Raw genomic sequence first — 19,464 nt, forward strand, 5'->3', positions numbered from 1 at the left:
TATCAAGCAAGGAAACACATGAAACAACCCTCATTTGGATTAAATGTTTAGATAGGCAGCAAAGAAGAACAGTGACATTGTAACAGCACATTCAAGCTATCAAAGAAACACTGAAATCTCAAGCCAGCAAATATACTACCAACCTGGCTGATAAATGATTTTTAACTGTTACATTTCTATAAACAGTTTTGCAATATATTATATCTATCACTTATTGAACACAAAAGAACTTTTGCAGTCTTGAGAAAAGCAACAAAATAAGGAAGACCAAAAGCATACAAAATCTTCTTCTGCCTACAGTAATTAACAAAATAAAGTCAAGGAGAGATTTGAGAATGGTGAAAAGGAAAGCCTAGCAGAAGACTAGCCCTGTGACTGCAAATCCTAATGCCCTAAAAATATGGAGAAAAACTAAGGACAAAGAAGGAAATAATCAAGAATGGAGTAGAGACTGACATATTAAAAACTCATATGTGAGAAAAATTCATACATTTTAGGTTTCTACTACAAATTTTAAATGACAAAGTATATCAATATTACCTTTCTTTCGAAAGAGTGCATTTAGGTAATTTTCTGCTTGGCATTCAATCTTTTCAGTGTTGGACTGGCCCTGAGATGATAGTTCCTCTGTTGGTGTTGACTGTGAAGAATCAAGAGATGGTATACAATCCTAAAAGTAGAAGAAAACATCATAAAAAAATTACTTTTTATTTAAACATGGGACTTCATTAAAATGACAAAAAGAAATTCTCTAAATGTTCATTTGTTCTGTCTTTTAAATATATGAAATTATATACAGAACATAAAATTTGGGGAAGAAGTCAGGAAAAAAGAAATTTATCTTTGATAGAGGGCCAAACTAGCCTTATTTCTTAGCAAAACTACTGTCAAAAAAGAGGAAGGGGGAGAAAAGATAAAATATATTGTTAAATAAATTCACTATATAGCATGCCAGTAATGAGAGTTTTAAGAACAAAGCAGATGTCTACCCACTAACATGACCAAAATGGGTGCAAGTTCTCCAAGTTCCCATTTCTTCTCTGCCATTCTCACAACAGTATTAAAAGAATTAGGACTTCCTACCATACAAGAAGATTCTACTTGTCTAGTTTATGCCCTGTTTACAGTAAAAACTGATAATTATTTCACAGGAGATAATTACGATATCCAAAAGACTTCATGAAAAAGTAAAAATCTAAAAAGTAGTACATTATCTTCCAACCACTGATTCCTAAGAAATCAGACTGTAAGGTAGTCTCAGATCAAACTAGGCTCACCTTTGTTGACCTAAATACAAAACAGAACTGAACTGAACTTTACGAGTCAGGAGTTTTAAGAAACAAATGTGAAATAAGCAAAAAAGATGAGTGTATTGGGATTTTCACCTGCAAGTTAAGCTAAATGTTAGACATCTAACATGAGACTTCAAAATATTCTTCTCATTATCAAAATCAAGTATTTAAATTTCACTGTAAGTCCCAAATTCTCAGAACAAATTAAGTTTAAAAAATTTGTGTTACAACTGTGCAATTAGTTTAGAAATAATTTGATAGCACTAAAACTTACACTGACTGCTTCTCTTTGTAGGTTACAAAATGAACATTTTTCATCCATAGACCAGTCAGTCAGCTCTTCTGGTTCACAGTCTTCAAAAGAGGGAAAAATATTGATTAAATACACTAACTTTATATAAAAACAAATAAAATTACCACTCTCCACAGCAATGGGTCATATAAAAAAGCTAACTACTAAAAGTAAGGGGGAAAGGCCTAAAAAAAAACTAAACCTGTGACATTTAAAAAGAAATATGGAGAGTAATTTTGCACTATTATTGGACAAAGTAGCAAGAACAATGAGCTGGCTATAAATTCATTATCCAACAATAGAGTTTTAACACATTATTCGACCAGGGTATTTCTGCAGAAACTAACACCTGTAGCATTAACATGTCACTGGTTAATAATGTGTTAAGTATCATTTAACCTTCTGAAATACTCGATTTATTATTGTCTACTAATTTTTATTTTCACTATGAAAGAAATCAGAACAGACAGGGAGATAGGGGATAAGGGAATAAATTTGGCACAAATGACAATATAAAACAGAGAAATGGAATAAAGCACCAGAAAAACCTACAAATTTGAGAACATGGAATGCTGTCCAAGAAAATTTAATAGAAATCCACTACTAAAAAGTCAGATCAGATTTTTTTATTACATTGCTAAAGGATTTGTTGTAAAAGTTAGGGTAAAAAACAAGTAAACAAGTTACATTATTCATTACGAAACATGGATTTTTTTCATAAGAATGTTCCTTATAATCCAACTACTGGAATATATTAGAGAGTTTGTGGAAAACATTTTCAAATGAAGGAATTTTATGAAGAAATTATAACTTTGCCATCCTAACTATACTTGGTATAGACAGAGATTTTCAAACTTACTCCTTGCAACAGAAACTCCCTCCAATTTCTTTTCCCAAATAAGTTAATACACAGAACCTCAAATACAGAAACCATCATCATCTGAGGCAGCTACATTAGAACTAATTTGAAAAGCACTGGTGTACCACAGTAATTTCTTATACTTTTGAAATGTTTAATGAAATTAAATACTTGTTTTCTGCTAAACAACAAAGGAAATAAACTCATCTTTCTGGAATGATAATGAATAAATACTAGATAGGTTCAGCCTCTTGCATTAATTCAGATACACAGGTCAGAATAGAAGATATATAATTTGTTGGAATATAAAGAGTACAGTGATAGATTCCTTTCATTTCTGGCAGTGGTCCAGAAATATTCCCATTATTTATTTAAACTTGGAAAGAATAGGGAATGGGAACGTAAGATCCAGTATGAAATAATGGAAAGATGACTGGATTTGAAGTCTCCAAAAATCTGGAATGGAACCTACTAGTTATAGCCTTGCCAAGCCAGGCTTTTAATTTCCATATCTGTAAAATAAGGATTCTGTCACCTAACTTATTTGTGATCAAATTTTTAAAATATTAAAATATTTTATAAACTACAAAACATCATGCAAAGGCTAATTATTAGTCAGGTAGAATCACTAGTCATTGTTTTTTAAATTCTGTACTATGACACATGTATTTAATAAAGTTAGTTTGCAGAAGACAGATAACTTTAATTGAATATCTGCTTAAGAAAACTGATCAATTTGTGTAAACAATCTGACAAATCAAAAGGTTTACATAATCTATACAATTAAAAACCCAGAACTGTAGTTATGCAGGTTCACAATTTTTTCCAACTTTTTACCCAGTCATTATATCAGAATCACAGACTCACACTCTTGAATAAGACTATGCAGTGTCTCTTACAGAGAGTGAGGCACAGCTTTCCGACCAATGAAATGAATATATAAGAAGTGACAGTATACCACTCTAAACAGAGGCTTTAAAAGACATGGCAAATTCCCCATGGCAATTATCTTGAACTTTCACCATCCAACATCAGAAGAACTTGCCCCATAAAGCCATTATCCATTCAGTCTGGAACGTGGAGTCATGAGGAGATGTAAACCCCATCCACAGCCTAGACTCCAATGAATAGTCACCCATAAGCATGAAATAGATTCTGAAGCTGTTTGTTATGCAGCATTACTGTACTAAAACTTGACTCATATGCCAAGCATAATTTTGATAGATCAAGGAAATCTTACTGCTTTTAAAAATTATGGCCTCAAGAACCGGAAATATGAAAGGACTCCAGCACTGGGATTTTTTTTTTTTTTTAATATTTATTTGGCTGTGCCAGTCTTAGTTGCAGTATTCAGAATCTTTGGTTGCAGCATTTGGCATGTGGGATCTAGTTCCCTGATCAGGGATAGAACCTGGGCCCCTTGAATTGGGAGCACAAAGTCTTAGCCACTGGACACCACAGAAGTCCCAATTAGGATTTTTGAAAAACAGCTAGTAGGTCTGGAAAAGGTATTTTTGAAAAATCATTGAAAGGTTTCATAAAGCTTAAGTGAAAACTACGTTGACTCAAAGGACAACAACTTTGGGTTAATTCAGACAATTATCAGTTGTAAAATAAAATTGGGCGTGCTGAGATAATCCTTATTTATTTTAGTCACTTTAGGTGAAGTTCTTCAAGGAAATTTAATTAAAATAAATGCCTAAATAGTTAAAATAAATGGCACTGAATATTCAATGATTACATAAATGCCATTAAATGTTACTATGTTTGGAAATCTATGAATTTACTTGAAAATATTTACTCTTTATATAGCAACTTTTAATTTTCAATCCAAATAAATGCTGGTGGTATACATTTTTTATATATAGGAAAAGCGATTTTGAAAAATCACCTGGAGGCCAGACTTCTCCCTCTGTCCAGGTTGTCCTTTCAGGTCATAAAAATTAAATAAGCACTACAACAAAACACATTCATTTTATCTCTCAAACAAAATTTGACAATAAATCAGATAGTCATCTCTAAAATAAGTTGTCTCTCATTTTGAAATTTTAATACATGAAGTTATAAGCTCAAAAAGGTCAAATTATGTACCTTATACAACTAGCCTTATTAATAAAGGCAATGTCATATATGAAAACTGATAGTAAATGAATGATCAAAATCAACCTTTCCACCATGTATGCATATTCTTGTGGTCAAAGTCTGGTTCATTTACCTAGTCTATCTGGGAAGGTAACAGACTTTGAAATTAGAGAGCCTTGTACTGAATCATGGTCTTTCCACATACCAGATGTGGTCCTGGGCAAATTACCTTCTCTGAACATCAATTTCCTCATCTGTAAAATGAGGGTAATAATGGCATCTTAAGGCTGAAGTAAAAATTAAATAAGAACATTTGCAAAACACATTAAGTCCAGAAAATGTTACTTTCATTTTAACTAATCACACTTCTTTTGAATGTTTTTATTATCTTCAGTACCCTCTAACCACAAAAAATAAATCTGCAGTTCCTAAAGACAAAGCTCAATGAAAAATGATTAAAGAGAATACTGAAACTAGATTTTTCATTAAGATCACAAGATAGTGATTATAACTTTGTTAATTTTGATAAAAGATACTGAACAGTAGGCAATAGAATTAAAAGATAATCTTTAATTATGAACTATATATTAACTAAACTGAAATTACAAAGAGAAAAACTATGATCTCATCATCTAGAGAATAATGATTAACATTTTGCAATATATCCTTCCAGTTTATATTCTATGCCTTTTAAAAAATTAGGATCAGTTGATTTTTTAAAAAAATCAATAAAATGATAAACCTCTAGCCAAGTTAAATGAGGAAAAAAGAAAAAAACAACAGAAATGAAAGAGGGGCCATCACTATTGATCCTATGAACATTAAAAGGATAACAAAGAATATTATGGAAAACATTATTTTCCCACCAAACTGGGTAAAATGGACAAATTTCTTGAAAGACACAATCTATCAAATCTCACAAAAAAATACAAAACCTCAAAAGGCACTTATCAATTAAAGGAACTAAATCAATAATTAATAGCCTCCCCAAACAGAAAGCACCAGCCCAAATGGTTTCTCCATAATCTGTTCCATGAAACAGAAGCAGAGGAAGTATTTCCTCATTCTTGACTTCAAAAACCTGTCTGGATACCTCACTCAAGAAGATATGCAGATAGCAAAAAAGTATAGGAAATGCCATTAGAGAAACATAAATTACGTCAAGATACCACTACACACCTATTAAAATAGTTAAGTACAAAACACTGACAACACGAAATGCTGGTCAGCATGTAGAGCAAAAGGAACCTAAATTCACTGCTGGTGGCAACACAAAACAGTACAGCCATTCTTGAAGATAGCCTGACATACTCTGTCCAAAGGATCTAGTGATCATGCTCCTAGGTATTTATCCAAATGAGTTGAAAATGTATGTCCACACAAAAACTTGCACACACATGTTCAGAGCAGGCTTAATCATGATTGCCAAACCTAGGAAGTGATAAGGAAGTCTTTCAAATAGGTGAATGGATAAGCAAACTGTGGCACATCTGGAAAAGACAGTTTTATTATTTTGTTCTACTTTATTGTACTTCACAGATCCTACACTTTTTTTTTTTTTTTTTACAAACTGAAGGTCTGTGGCAACACTGTGCTGAGCAAGTCAATCAGTGCCATTTTTTTCCAAGAGCATTTATTCACTTTGAGTCTTTGTGTCACACATTTTTGTAATTCTCACATTTCAAACTTTTTCATTATTATATTTGCTATGGTCACCTGTGATCAGTGATCTTTTAACTATTATAATTGCTTTGGGGTGCCAAGAACTGAGCTGATATAAAATGGCAAATTTAATCAATCAATGTTCTATGTGTGTTCTTTATTTTATTGAAGTGTAATTAACTTACAATGTTCTGTTAATTTCTGTTGTACAACAAAGTTATTCAGTTATATATATACACATATTGTTTATATTCTTTACCATTATGATTTAATCACAAGACATTTTATATATTGTGCTATACAATAGGATCTTACTGTTTATCCATTCTATACACAGCGGTTTGTATCTGCTAACCTCAAAACTCCCAATCTATCCCTCCCCACCCACTTCCTCTTGGCAACCACAAGTCTGTTCCCTATGTCTGTGAGTCTGTTTCTGTTTCATATATGAGTTCATTTGTATCATATTTGAGATTCCACATATAAATGATATCACGTTATATTTGTTTTTCTGATTTACGTAAGTATTTGTATTTCTGTTTATTTCACTTATGATAATCTCTAAGCACATCCATGTTGTTGCAATGGCATTATTTCATTCTTTTTATGACTTAAGTACTATTCCATTGTGTATATATACCACATCTTCTTTATGCATTCATCTGTCAGTGGACACTTAGGTTGCTTCTGTGTTTTGGCTATTGTGAATAGTGCCGCTATGAACACACTGTTGCGTGTATCCTTTTGAATTATAGTTTTGTCTAAATGTTATGCTCAGGAGTAAGATACAGGCTCATGTGGTAACTTCATTTTTATTTTTTTGAGGAACCTCCATACTGTTCTCCGTAGTGGTTGTATCGGCTTACATTCCCACCAACAGAGGAACAAGGTTCTCTTTTCTCCACTCCCTCTCCAGCATTTGTTATTTGCAGACTTGCATCTTCTCATGTGTCTTTTGGCCATCTGCATGTCTTCTTTGTAGAAATGTCTCTTTAGGTCTACTACCCATTTTTCAATTGGGTTATCTGGTTTGTTGTTGTTGTTGAGTCATATGAGATGTGTGTATATTTTGGAGATTAAGCCCTTGTTGGTCACATAATTTGCAAATATTTTCTCCCACTCTGTAGGGTGTCTTTTCGTTTTGCTTATGGTTTCTTTTGTTGTACAAAAGTTTTTAAGTTTGATTAAGCCCCATTTGTTTATTTTTGCTTTTATTTCTATTGCCTTGGGAGACTGGCCTAAGAAAACAGTACGATTTATGTCAGAGAATGTTTTGTGTATGTTCTTTTCTAGGAGTTTTATGGTATTATTTCTCATATTTAAGTATTTAAGCCAAATTGACTTTATTTTTGTGTATGGTGTGAGGATATGTTCTAACGTCACTGATTTACATGCAGCTGTCCAACTTTCCCAATACCACTTGCAGAAGAGACTGTCTTTTTTTCCACTGTATATTCTTCATGTGTGTGTTCTGACTATACCACCAGATAGCCTGTCCTCAATCTGTCTCCCTCTCATTGGGCCTTATTCCCTGAAACACAACAATATTGAAATCAGGCCAGTTAATAACCCTACAATGACCTCTAAAAGTTCAAGTGAAACGAGGATTTTAAGTCTTTAAAGTCTCTCGCTTTAAAATCAAGAGCTAGAAATGATTAAGCTTAGTGAGGAAAGCATAAAGTTGAGATAGCTGAAGGCTGGGCCACGTATGCCAAACAGCCAATTTGTGAATGCAAAGAAAAAGTTCTTAATGGAAAATAAAAGTAAACACATAAATGATAAGAAACCAGAACAGTCTTACTTCTAATATAAAGAAAATTCTAGTGGTCTGGATAGCCTGCCACAATATTCCCTTAGAGAAGTAAAGTCACTCCGTCATGTCCGATTCTTTGTGACCCCTTGGACTGTATAGTCCATGGAATCCTCCAGGCCAGAATACTGGAGTGGGTAGCCTTTCCCTTCTCCTTCTCAACCCAGGGATCGAACCCAGGTCTCCCACATTGTAAACAGATTCTTTACCAGCTCAGCAACAAGGGAAGCCCAAGAATACTAGAGTGGGTATCCTTAAACCAAAACCAAAGACATTCCCTTAAGCCAAAGCCTAATCCAGAGCAAGGCCCTAATTCCCTTCAATTCAATGAAGATGAGAGAGGTGAAGAAGACACAGAAGTCTGAAGCAGCAGAGATTGGTTCATGACGTTTAAGGAAGGCAGACATCTGCATAACATCAGAGTACAAGGTGAAGCAACAGCGCTGATGTAGAAGCTACAGCAAGCTTACCAGAAAATCTACCTAAGACAATGAATGAAGATGGTCACAGTAAACAATAGGATTTTAAATATAGATGAAACAGCCTCATATTGGAAGAAGATGCCATCTAGGACTTTCATAGCTAAAGAGGGAAGTCAATGCATGACCTCAAAGCTTCAAAGGACAGACTGACTCTTGTTAGGGGCAACTGATGCTGATAACCTGAAGCTGAAGCCAATGCTCATTTACCATCCCCAAAATACTAAGTATCCTAAACTCAAACTGTGCTCTATAAATGGGACAACAAAGCTTGGATGACAGCACATCTGTTGACAACATGCTTTACTGGATTTAAGCTCACTGTTGAGATCTACTACTCAGAATAAAAAAATTCCTTTCAAACCGTAAACGTGACTGCTCATTGATAATGTGTCTGATCATGCAAGAGCTCCGATGGAGGTATACAATGAGAGTTATGTTGTTCTCATCTGCTAATACAATAACCATTCTGCAGCCCATGGATCAGGAATCATTTCCACTTTCAATTCTTATTATTTAAGAAAAACGTTTCATCAAGTTATAGTTGCCATAGACAGTGATTCCTCTGATGGATCTGGGCAAAGTAAACTGAAAATTTTTTAAAAGGATTCACCATTTGCCATGAAAAACATCAATGATTCAAGGGGAGAGGTCAAAATATCAACATTAACAGGAGTTTTGAAGCAGCTGATTCCAACCCTCATGGATGACTTTGAAGGGTTCCAGACTTCAGTGGAGAAAGTAGCTGCAGATGTGGTGGAAACGGCAAGAGAATTGGAATTAGAAGTGAAATGTGAAAATGTGACTGAGTCATTACAAACTCATGATAAAACTTCTTTAGCATAAGAAGAAGGTGCTTCTCATGAATAAGCAAAGAAAGTGGTTTCTGAGATGGCATTTACTAGTGAAGATGCTCAGAAGATTGTTGAAATGGCAACAAAGGATTTAGAATATCATATAAACTTAGCTGATAAAGCAATGGCAGGTTTTGAGAGGACTGACTCCAATTTTGAAAGAAGTTCTATTGTGAGTAATAGGCTATCAAATAGCAATGAATGATACAAATTGTGAAAGGAAGAGACAATCAATGTGGCAGACTTCATTGTTATTTTATTTTAAGAAATCACCACAGCAACCACCACCTTGATCAGTCAGCAGCCATAAACATCCATGCAAGATCCTCTACCAGCAAAACAATTATGACTTGCAAAAAGTTCAAGAGATGGTTAGCACATTTTAGCAATAAAGTATTTTTTAACAAAGTCACACTGTCTTTTTAGACATAATGTTATTGCACCCAGTAGACTACGGTATAGTGTAAACACAACTGTAAAAAACAAAAAGTTTACATGCACTGGGAAACCAAAATTTCATGAGACTCACTCTATTGTTACTCTTCTTTACTGCAGTGGTCTGGAACTGAACTGGCAATACCTCTGAGGTATGCCTGTACAGTCGGATAAGTCTTTGTGAACACACTGAGAAAAGCTACTATAGCTTATATAACTAACTATAAAATAGTATTAGGTTCTCTGGTTTAATATAAATAATCATCAATTCATATTACAAAACTATTCATTTTTTATTTAATACTAGGTTATGAGTTCCTAGTAGGCAGAGATCCTATGTATTCATTTTTCTTTCCTCACTGCTCATCCCAGTTTCTAACACAAAATAAGCATTCAAAATATGTTACCCAATAAATCTAAAAGGTAGTTTTGTTTGCTCAATCATCATAGTGCTAACAGTTAGGGGGAGAAAAGGATATTAAGCCAAAAATATTAAATGCTGGTCAATGTTATAAGTCATGGATTAGCAAACCTTTACTATAAACAGCCAGAGAATATATTTTAGGTTGTGGAGGTCATAGAGTTGAACCATTCAACTACTGTTGAAGTACAAAAGTAGCCACAGACAATATGTCAACAAATGAGAGGGGGTGTTCCCAATAAAACTGTACTAACTGGACATTCAATTTGAACTTCATATAGCTTCCACATGTCACAAAATATTAAATCTTCTTTTGATTTTTTTCAACTATTTAGAAACATAAAAACCATTCTTAGCTCACAGGCCATTCAAAAACAATAAGCTAGATCCAGCCAACATGCAATCACTTTCATACCTCGGATATAATTTCTCTTTGAAATGTGGGCACAGCTAGAGAAAAACCAAAGGGATCTATCAGCCACTTTACACATGCCCACTGTACTCTCCTCATATATTAGTAAATATCCATAGTCAGGGCAAGTAAATCAAACGATCTTAAATCAATATGAAAGAAACTAGTTTCCTGGTAAGACATGAGAAAGGACTAAGGCAGAAAATAAGGGTAAATTTCTGCTTAGAAGTCATGTGACAGCAGAACAAGTGAGTTTTGGGTTGGCAGAAAAGAGGCATAGAGTATAGGGAACTTCTCAAGGGGTACAAAAAAATTCACAATATTCAAAGTTTCTTTGGAGACTTGACTCCAAAAAACAGTTATATTTTCCTCAGAAGGACAAAAAGTTGTGAGAAGAGATCAAAGAAGACAAAGTTAGAACCTCTGTTTTCAACAAATTAAAAATTAGAACACGCAAAAGTTTCTTTCAAAACCATTCAATTTGGAGGCAACTCTGAACAGATTTCAAGAAATAAAATATGAACTCCTCAATATACAAATATATAGGATAAAAACCTTTACATTAAAAACATACTGTATACCAGAGTTGACTTCTAAGGTAGCAGTATGAAATTTAGAACATATTTTTCCACAAAATAGTAGCAAATTGGCAATGCAGTCTATTTAACTTAAATGTATTACAAACTAAAAATACTATGCATTTAATAACAAAAAATAATTTAGAGTAATATATAAGGATCCCATGCTAACCAATTAATCTGATACCTGTGTTTTGGACAATGAATAACAAAAGTTCAGATTTCCAATAATTTAGATAAAAACATACACTCATCTAATGTGTCTCTTGAATACAGATTTGTATAACGAGAAATATCTACACTTGGTAATCCTAACATCTAAATATTAAGCCATTTTAAACAATGATAAGAACAAAGAAAGCAAACATTTAAGAAGAGGATAAGAAAAAAACTGGAGACGTCTATAGTGGATAGCTTCCACAAACCTTTTCAAAGGCTCTTCTACACTTTGATAGCACTGTTGTAACTTTCCTTCAAGATATAATACGGCTGTCTTTCTTTACCCTTGCACACATATAAATTTATTACTATAATTAGTATCATCCCTCTTAAGTCTGCAACTTTGATTAGAAGCCTTTTTTTTTTTTTTTAAGAATTCAAAAATGCAAAGAAAAGAAGGAAGATTTTTACCTAAGAAACCTGGAAGAAGGCAACATCAGTATGTGCCTGTGTTTGAGAAAGACTGAGTTCCACAGCTTAGTTAATTTTATAAATCCTGCCATCAAAAAAAGCACAAAAGAGGATATAAAGTACAAGATCTGCCAGAATTAAAAGAAAAAATGGGATGGTATAATTCTCCGAATTAATTATCACAGATATACGATGTAATATTTTTCTGCCATTAATGATGACACAGAACTTCATGTATCTAAATGATATACTAGTGAGCAAAGTCAGTAAGCACAAAAACCTATACACACTGTACACACAGTATGAACTACTTTAATAGAGGAATAATTACTTCCAAACATATTTAAAATTTATATACAAATGTTAAAGGTTATCTATGGGGTTGTGGAACTAAGAGTATATTTAAGATTTATTTGTATTTTCTAATTTCTAAAAATGAACATGGGTTACTTGTATACTAAGGAAATACTAGTCTAAAACAAAATACAAGACTTTATTTCATTAGGACATTCTGCCCTTTATACACTAAACAACTAATTTCTGAAGGAACATAAATATATACCTATGTAATTATATAAAGATAAATTAAAATTCGGGAAGCAAGACGCTTAAAAGTTACAAGTTGCATCTTGGGTTATCAGTAGGCAATTAAGTATAATGCTGTTTCTGATCTGAACAAGGACAGCAGGTTTAAAAAGAAAGGTTGAAGAAATACCAAACATATGTTAAATATTTGCTTTTTAAGATTTTTTTCCTTTCTTCATTTATATGCTCAGAAAAATAAGTGAAAATAAAACCAGTTTTGCTTATAAATAATACATCAGGTAAAAATATTTAATGCAGTATTAAACTGTGATAAATGAAATAAGAAATGAATAAAGATAGAAAAAGGTTTTAGCCATAAGAATAATAAAACACTAGAACAACAACAACAACAAAAAAACACTAGAACAGGCAGTTTTCAGTCTTCATCCTAAAAGTCATGTTCTGCATGGGTATCATTCATCTGACTGAACATGGTGGTTGGCACAAATGGTCTTTGATACAGATTTCAGCTCTATGGTTCATAATTAAATTATTCTGCTCAGCATAAAAAAATGAGAGAGAGAGACAGAGGATGAGTGGAAACTTTTGATTGCTCCTAACATCACTATCTCTCCCTCAACTCAAAAGATTTATTTGCACAAAATACCTTGGGTCTTTGTAGAATGGGAAGTACCAGGAGAACAGAAGGTAACAGAGTTAGCATATAAAACTGAACAGGTAAGAGATTCAGAAAGAATTATATCAAAACCGAACAAGAAAATCTACACTAACATTGCCCATTTTGTGAATGAGCTATACTATAAAATTTCAAGGTCTACAAAAATGTCCTCTCATAATGCTCTGTTTCCAGGCAAGAAATAAAAAAACTAAACTATATCACAGCAATTATAGCATAGATCAAAATTTTCTACCAGGATTTCTGCTAAAGTGTTTGGAAGAGAAGCCTATAATAAACAACAAACAGTATTAAAACTCTGAACACACACAGCAGGATATCTCAGAGTAACAATCTGAGTTCCAGGCTGCCTATATCATAAGTAATAAGAGATATTCATCTAATTCAACCCCTTTGAGTTCTCTTTAAGAATAAGTCAGGGAACATAATGTTTAAAATAACAAAAGTTAAATTTTATCATTAAGCTAAAAACCAAGCTTTGTTTTCTATTTTGTACTAAAATAGCGTACTAAAGTTACAATATTAATAACATTATGTAATAACAGAAATAATATTTGGCTCATTTATTTTAAAGTATTTTCTAATTAAACAAGATCACAAATTCATTTTAATATAAAGCTAGTATAAAAAAACTATTTTTCACTTGTAAAATGAACTGAAGATTAAAATTTTAAAATAAAATTTAAGAAGTATTACCTTCAAATAAACTGAGGTCTCTTCGTAGCCGTGGTCCATAAAGCCCTTCTAAAATACTCTCAAAACCTGTGTTATTAAAGAGAGAAAAGTATATTAGCTACTAAAAAAGCTTATCCATACACTCTACGTGAGAGTGAATGTGTGTGTGTGTATGTGAATGCGCACACGCTCAGTTACATCTGATTCTGTGACTCTATTGGACAGTAGCCCACCAGACTCCTCTCTCCATGGAATTTTCCAGGCAAGAATACTACAGTGAGTTGCCATTTCCTACTCTAGGGCGATTTTTCCAACCTAGGGATCAAACCCATGTCTCTTGTGTCTCCTGCAATGGCAGGTGGATTCTTTACCACTGTGCCACCTGGGAAGCCACACTCTACATGAATCTGATAATTTTAACATACTATGAGGTGTCATTTTCCCTTTAGATGAATTAACCTGAACTGGGAATATGTAAAAACAGTAAAAAGTCACACAATCACTACCAGGAATTACGACTGTAAAAATATGTATGTATATAAATACTCAAATGTAAATATTCACTTCTAAAACAAGTAAACTTCTTTGTCATTTTGAAACATTCCCAGGTTAAAATAATGGGCAGGTTTGTTTTGCAATGACTTTGTAGAGAGGAAAAGAATAATTGGAAAATACATGAATTACAATCCTGTTTACACTGGTTACGAAAAAATGTTAACTTTTTAAAAAGTAGCATCTTTAACCTCAATTTTATAAGTGAGTAAATGAGTGTCAATAGGGAGAAATTCTTGCAATTTCTTACAATTTAAACCTACTTACACAAAATAAAACAATTCTGCCTTTTTTTAAGGGAAAAGTTTAAACGTACAATTTAAATTCTTACAATTTAAACCTACTTGCAAAAATTAAAAAACAATCTTGCCTCGTTTTAAGGAAAAAATTACTGAAAATCTTATTAACAAAACTCTAGTTCATGAATTCATAGAGTATACTACTTTCTGAATATACTAAGATTTTATAATTTTCTTTTTGAAGTCTGTATCATATTCAGTATTAAGAAGGTTACTGACAAACTATAAGACATTCAGAGGAAAATGGGCAGGATGGCAAAATAACTGGGAAAACAAGAAAAGTAACTACTTTAAGGATGTTTAAATTATGAAGGAAAAAACTAAACACAGTATGATAGACCTGAAAAATGAACTATAAAGTAATTTTCTATGTAGTTATTTTTAAACTATAAAACAGTAGAAATATTTCTATAGGAATGTTTCATAAATCATAAAATGTTTTTAAAAAACAAAAACCTCTATAATCAAGATGCATGTTAAAATCAATGATGTCAGTCAAAAAGTGACAACATTGTTTAATTTAGTAGACTATGAAGAAACAATGCATCTTAGAACTAATGTCTTAAATTTTACCAAATAAGGTAGGTAGCTACCATGATACTTGGTAAATACGTACTTTAATAAAATTTCTGTGAAATGATTCAGAGCTAGTTCCCACAGTGGAAAGTTCAGGTAGAAAAGTGAATGAACTCCCAAGAATGCTTTCAAGAATGCTTACAGAAAAGACTTACTATTAGACAAAGATTCAGATGAAACAACCCCCAAATCTCTATTAACAAGATATTCATTTTCTGTGATCAATTTACTCCAAAAGTAATACTGCAAACAACTACTTTAGGATACTATTCTGTGGTATTTTGGACAAACTGTATAGGCGCTCCCTAGATAAGCATACTGAATTTAAACAATGACTATTTCCTAGATTTAAGTCTGAAAAGAAAGCAAACAGGGACTTACATTCCTGTTCTACTAGGTTTCCCAACTCTTCAAAAGATAAGACCAAGGTCTTATACATATAGCCTGCTAAGATTTATTCATATTGCATAGGATTGGTGCTAAATTAAATGATACCTTTAGTTAAAAAGTTTTGTTTTTTTGTGTGCTTATAGAAACACAATTGATGTTTGTATATTGACTGCATCTGAAGACATTGCTGAACTCTAATTATAATAATTTATCTGGAAATGCTCTTCAGTTCAGCTCAGTCGCTCAGCCGTGTCCGACTCTTTGCGACCCCATGGACTGCAGCATGCCAGGCTTCCCTGTCCATCACCAACTCCCAGAGTTTACTCAAACTCATGTCCATTGAGTCAGTGATGCCATCCAGTCATCTCATCCTCTGCCATCCCCTTCTTCTCCTGCCTTCAACCCTTCCCAGCATCAGGGTCTTTTCCAATGAGTCAGTTCTTCACAACAGGTGGCCAAAGTATTGGAGTTTCAACTTCAACATCAGTCCTTCCAATGAATATTCAGGGCTGATTAGGATTGACTGGTTTGAGCTCCTCGCAGTCCAAGGGACTCTCAAGAGTCTCCTCCAACACCACAGTTCAAAAGCATCAATTCTTCGGTACTCAGCTTTATAGTCCAACTCTTCCATTCATACATGACTACTGCTCTACATACACAAATATATCATCTATAGATAATGGTGAGTTCAGTTCACTCGCTCAGTCGTGTCCGACTCTTTGCGACCCCATGAATTGCAGCACGCCAGGCCTCCCTGTCCATCACCAACTCCCAGAGTTCACTCAGACTCATGTCCATCAAGTCAGTGATGCCATCCAGCCATCTCATCCTCTGTCGTCCCCTTCTCCTCTTGCCCCCAATCCCTCCCAGCATCAGAGTCTTTTCCAATGAGTCAACTCTTCGCATGAGGTGCTCAAAGTACTGGAGTTTCAGCTTTAGCATCATTCCTTCCAAAGAAATCCCAGGGCTGATCTCCTTCAGAATGGACTGGTTGGATCTCCTTGTAGTCCAAGGGACTCTCAAGAGTCTTCTCCAACACCACAGTTCAAAAGCATCAATTCTTCGGTGCTCAGCCTTCTTCACAGTCCAACTCTCACATCCATATATGACCACTGGAAAAACCGTAGCCTTGACTAGACGGACCTTTGTTGGCAAAGTAATGTCTCTGCTTTTCAATATGCTATCTAGGTTGGTCATAACCTTTCTTCCAAGGAGCAAGCATCTTTTAGATAGATAATGGTAGGTTTTGTTTTTTTTTTCTTTTTTAATCCTTACAGATTTTTTTTTTCTGGCTCTTGCTTCACTGTCTTATCTAGGACCTCAATATGATGTTGAAAATTGGTGGTGGCAGTGAGCATTGTTGACTTACACCCAATCCAAATGGGAAAGCATTCCAAGTTTTATTATTAATAAGTATGTTTGTTGTTTTAATAGAAATACTGCTTATCACACTAAGGAAGTTCATTCCATGTCTAGCTTGCTAGGAGGGTTTTCCTGCCATGCAAAGATACTGAATTTTATCAAATCAATCAATCAGTTTATATTTGATTTAAAATATTGTATTCCAGGTATATAACACAGTAATTCAGTATTTTTATAGGCTACACTCCATATAAAGCTATTATAAAATACTGACTATATTCCTTGTGCCGTAGATTACAATCCTATAACTTATTTATTTCATACCTAGTAGTCTGTACCTCTCAATCCCTTTCACATACTTTGCCCATTCTTTCACTCCTCTTCCCTCTGGTAACTACTAGTTTGTTCTATCTGTAAGTCTGTTTCTGTTTTGCTATATTTGTCAGTGATCAATTAAATTAGTTTTAGTTTTTAGATTTCATTTATAAGTGAAAAGATACAGTATTTGTCTTGCTCTGTCTGATTCATTTCACAAACCACAATACCTTCTAAGTCCATCCACCTTGTCACAAATGACAAAATTTCTTTCTTTCTCATTTTTTACAGGTGAGTACCAAATTTGACTTTACCTATAGATGGTAAAGAATCTGCCTACAATGCAGGAGACCAGGGTTTGATCCCTGGGTCAGGAAGATCCCCTAGAGAAGGGAATGGCAACCCACCCCAGTATTCTTGCCTGAAGAATTTGATGAACAGAGGAGCCTGGCGAGCTACAGTCCATAGGGTTGCAAAGAGCTGGACATGACTGAGAAACTAACACTTTCACTTTCCAAATTAAATTCTTAAAATCTATGACTTTCCTGGTGGCTCAGACAGTAAAGAATTTACCTGCAATGCATGAGATCTGGGTTTGATTCCTGGGTCAGGAAGATCCCCTGGAGAAGCAAATAGCAACTCATTCCAGTATACTTGCCTGAAGAATTTCATGGACAAAGGAGCCTTGTAGACCACAGTCCATGGGGTCGCAAAGAGTTGGACATGACTGAGTAAATAACACTTTCACTTTTCACCAAATTTATTTTGAATTTATTGAAATAACCATGTCATTCTTTTTTAAATCTCTTAATATAGTGATACAGTGAATTACATTGAATAAAACTCCCTTTCTTGGGAAAATCCAACATTATCATGAGATATATTTGCTGGTTTCTTGATTAGCCTTTTCAAATTTTGGCATCTATGGTCACTAATGAGCCTGGTATGTAAATTTCTTTTGTACTTGATCAAGAATTTATATGAATGTTATGCTACTCTCATAAAATGAGTGGCAATGTCCTTTCTTTTCCTCTTCTCTGAGAAAATATTAAGAAATACAGGATGCCTTGCTTGAGCATTTAATATGCCAGGAATGTCAACTGGGAATAAAGTCTTTCTGAAGCACTCACCACTGATCAAATTTATTTCACTGTTAAAGCAGGGGTCCCCAACCCTTGGACAATGGACCTCTACCAGTTCATGGCCTGTTAGGAACCAGGCCACACAGCAGGAGGTGAGTGGCCGGGTGGGTGAGTGAGCAAAGCTTCATCTGTATTTATAGCTGTTACCCATCACTCACTCACATTATCAACTGAGCTCAGGAAAACAAGCTCAGGGCTCCCACTGATTCTGCATTATGGTGAGCTGTATAATTATTTCATTAGATAGCACAATGCAACAATAACAGAAAAAAAGTGCACAATAAATGTAATTCACTTAATCACTCTGAAACCATTCACTCCACCCCAGCCCCATCCATAGAAAAATTGTCTTCCATGAAATGGGTCCCAGGTGCCAGAAAGGTTGGGGACAGGCTATGATAAAGGACTATTCACAAATTCTGTTTCTTACATTAGTCATAGTTTTCTGGGAACTTGCCCATTTCAACTATATTTTCCAATTTATTTGCATAAGATATTGCCTTGTATGTTTCTATCTTAATGTCAACAGTATTGGCAGTCATGTCCTTTTTGCTTCTCATTCCACATATTGATTACTTTTCTTTTTCTTCAGCTGAGCTTATTAAGTTTCTCTTTTTTTAATATTTAGAAAGAATTCTTTTTTGACTCCTTGATCCTCTCTATTGCATGTTTGTTTTCTTACCCATTAATTCCTGTTTCTGTTTTTATTTCCACCTCCCCTTTATTTTGCTCTTATTTTTTCTTCTTGAAATGGATTTTAGCTAACTTTCAGCCTTTTTCTCTAACATATGCATTTAAAGTTGTTGATTTTCATCTAATAAGCTGCATTCCACAACTTTTAGTATGTCATATTTTCTTATCATTCAATCTAAATATTTCCTAATTTCCATTATCTTCTTTTTAGATTTCAAACATACAGTGTACCCTTTTCATAAATATCTAACTTAATTATACTGTAGTAAAGGAAAATGTCCAACATGATTTCAATCCTTTGAAATTTTCTGAGATTGTTTTTATGGTCAACACATAATTTTTGAAAATTCTCTACATATGCTTGAAAAGAATGTGTATTCTAAAACTGTTGGATGCAGCATTGTGCTTTTTAATCAACCTTATACAGTTTTG

At 33.8% G+C, this 19,464-nt stretch overlaps 1 protein-coding gene across 13 annotated transcripts in view; it reads right to left on the minus strand.

Moving 5' to 3' along the window:
* LCORL (ligand dependent nuclear receptor corepressor like) overlaps positions 1–19,464 on the minus strand; it is a 180,137-nt gene that overhangs the window by 115,766 nt on the left and 44,907 nt on the right. For 10 of the 13 annotated variants that reach the window (XM_061419751.1, XM_061419739.1, XM_061419742.1 and 7 more), the window contains exons 2-4: positions 13,725–13,790; positions 1,567–1,646; positions 541–670 (exon numbers count right to left, since the gene is read on the minus strand). In XM_061419751.1, coding sequence (XP_061275735.1) covers positions 541–670; positions 1,567–1,646; positions 13,725–13,790 — 276 coding nt within the window. Of the gene's footprint in view, positions 1–540; positions 671–1,566; positions 1,647–4,334; positions 4,398–13,724; positions 13,791–19,464 lie in introns of all 13 variants that reach the window. The other 3 variants (XM_061419745.1, XM_061419744.1, XM_061419743.1) reach the window with 2 other exon arrangements.

This window comes from Bos javanicus, chromosome 6, assembly GCF_032452875.1.
Source record: "Bos javanicus breed banteng chromosome 6, ARS-OSU_banteng_1.0, whole genome shotgun sequence".
Taxonomy (NCBI): domain Eukaryota; kingdom Metazoa; phylum Chordata; class Mammalia; order Artiodactyla; family Bovidae; genus Bos; species Bos javanicus.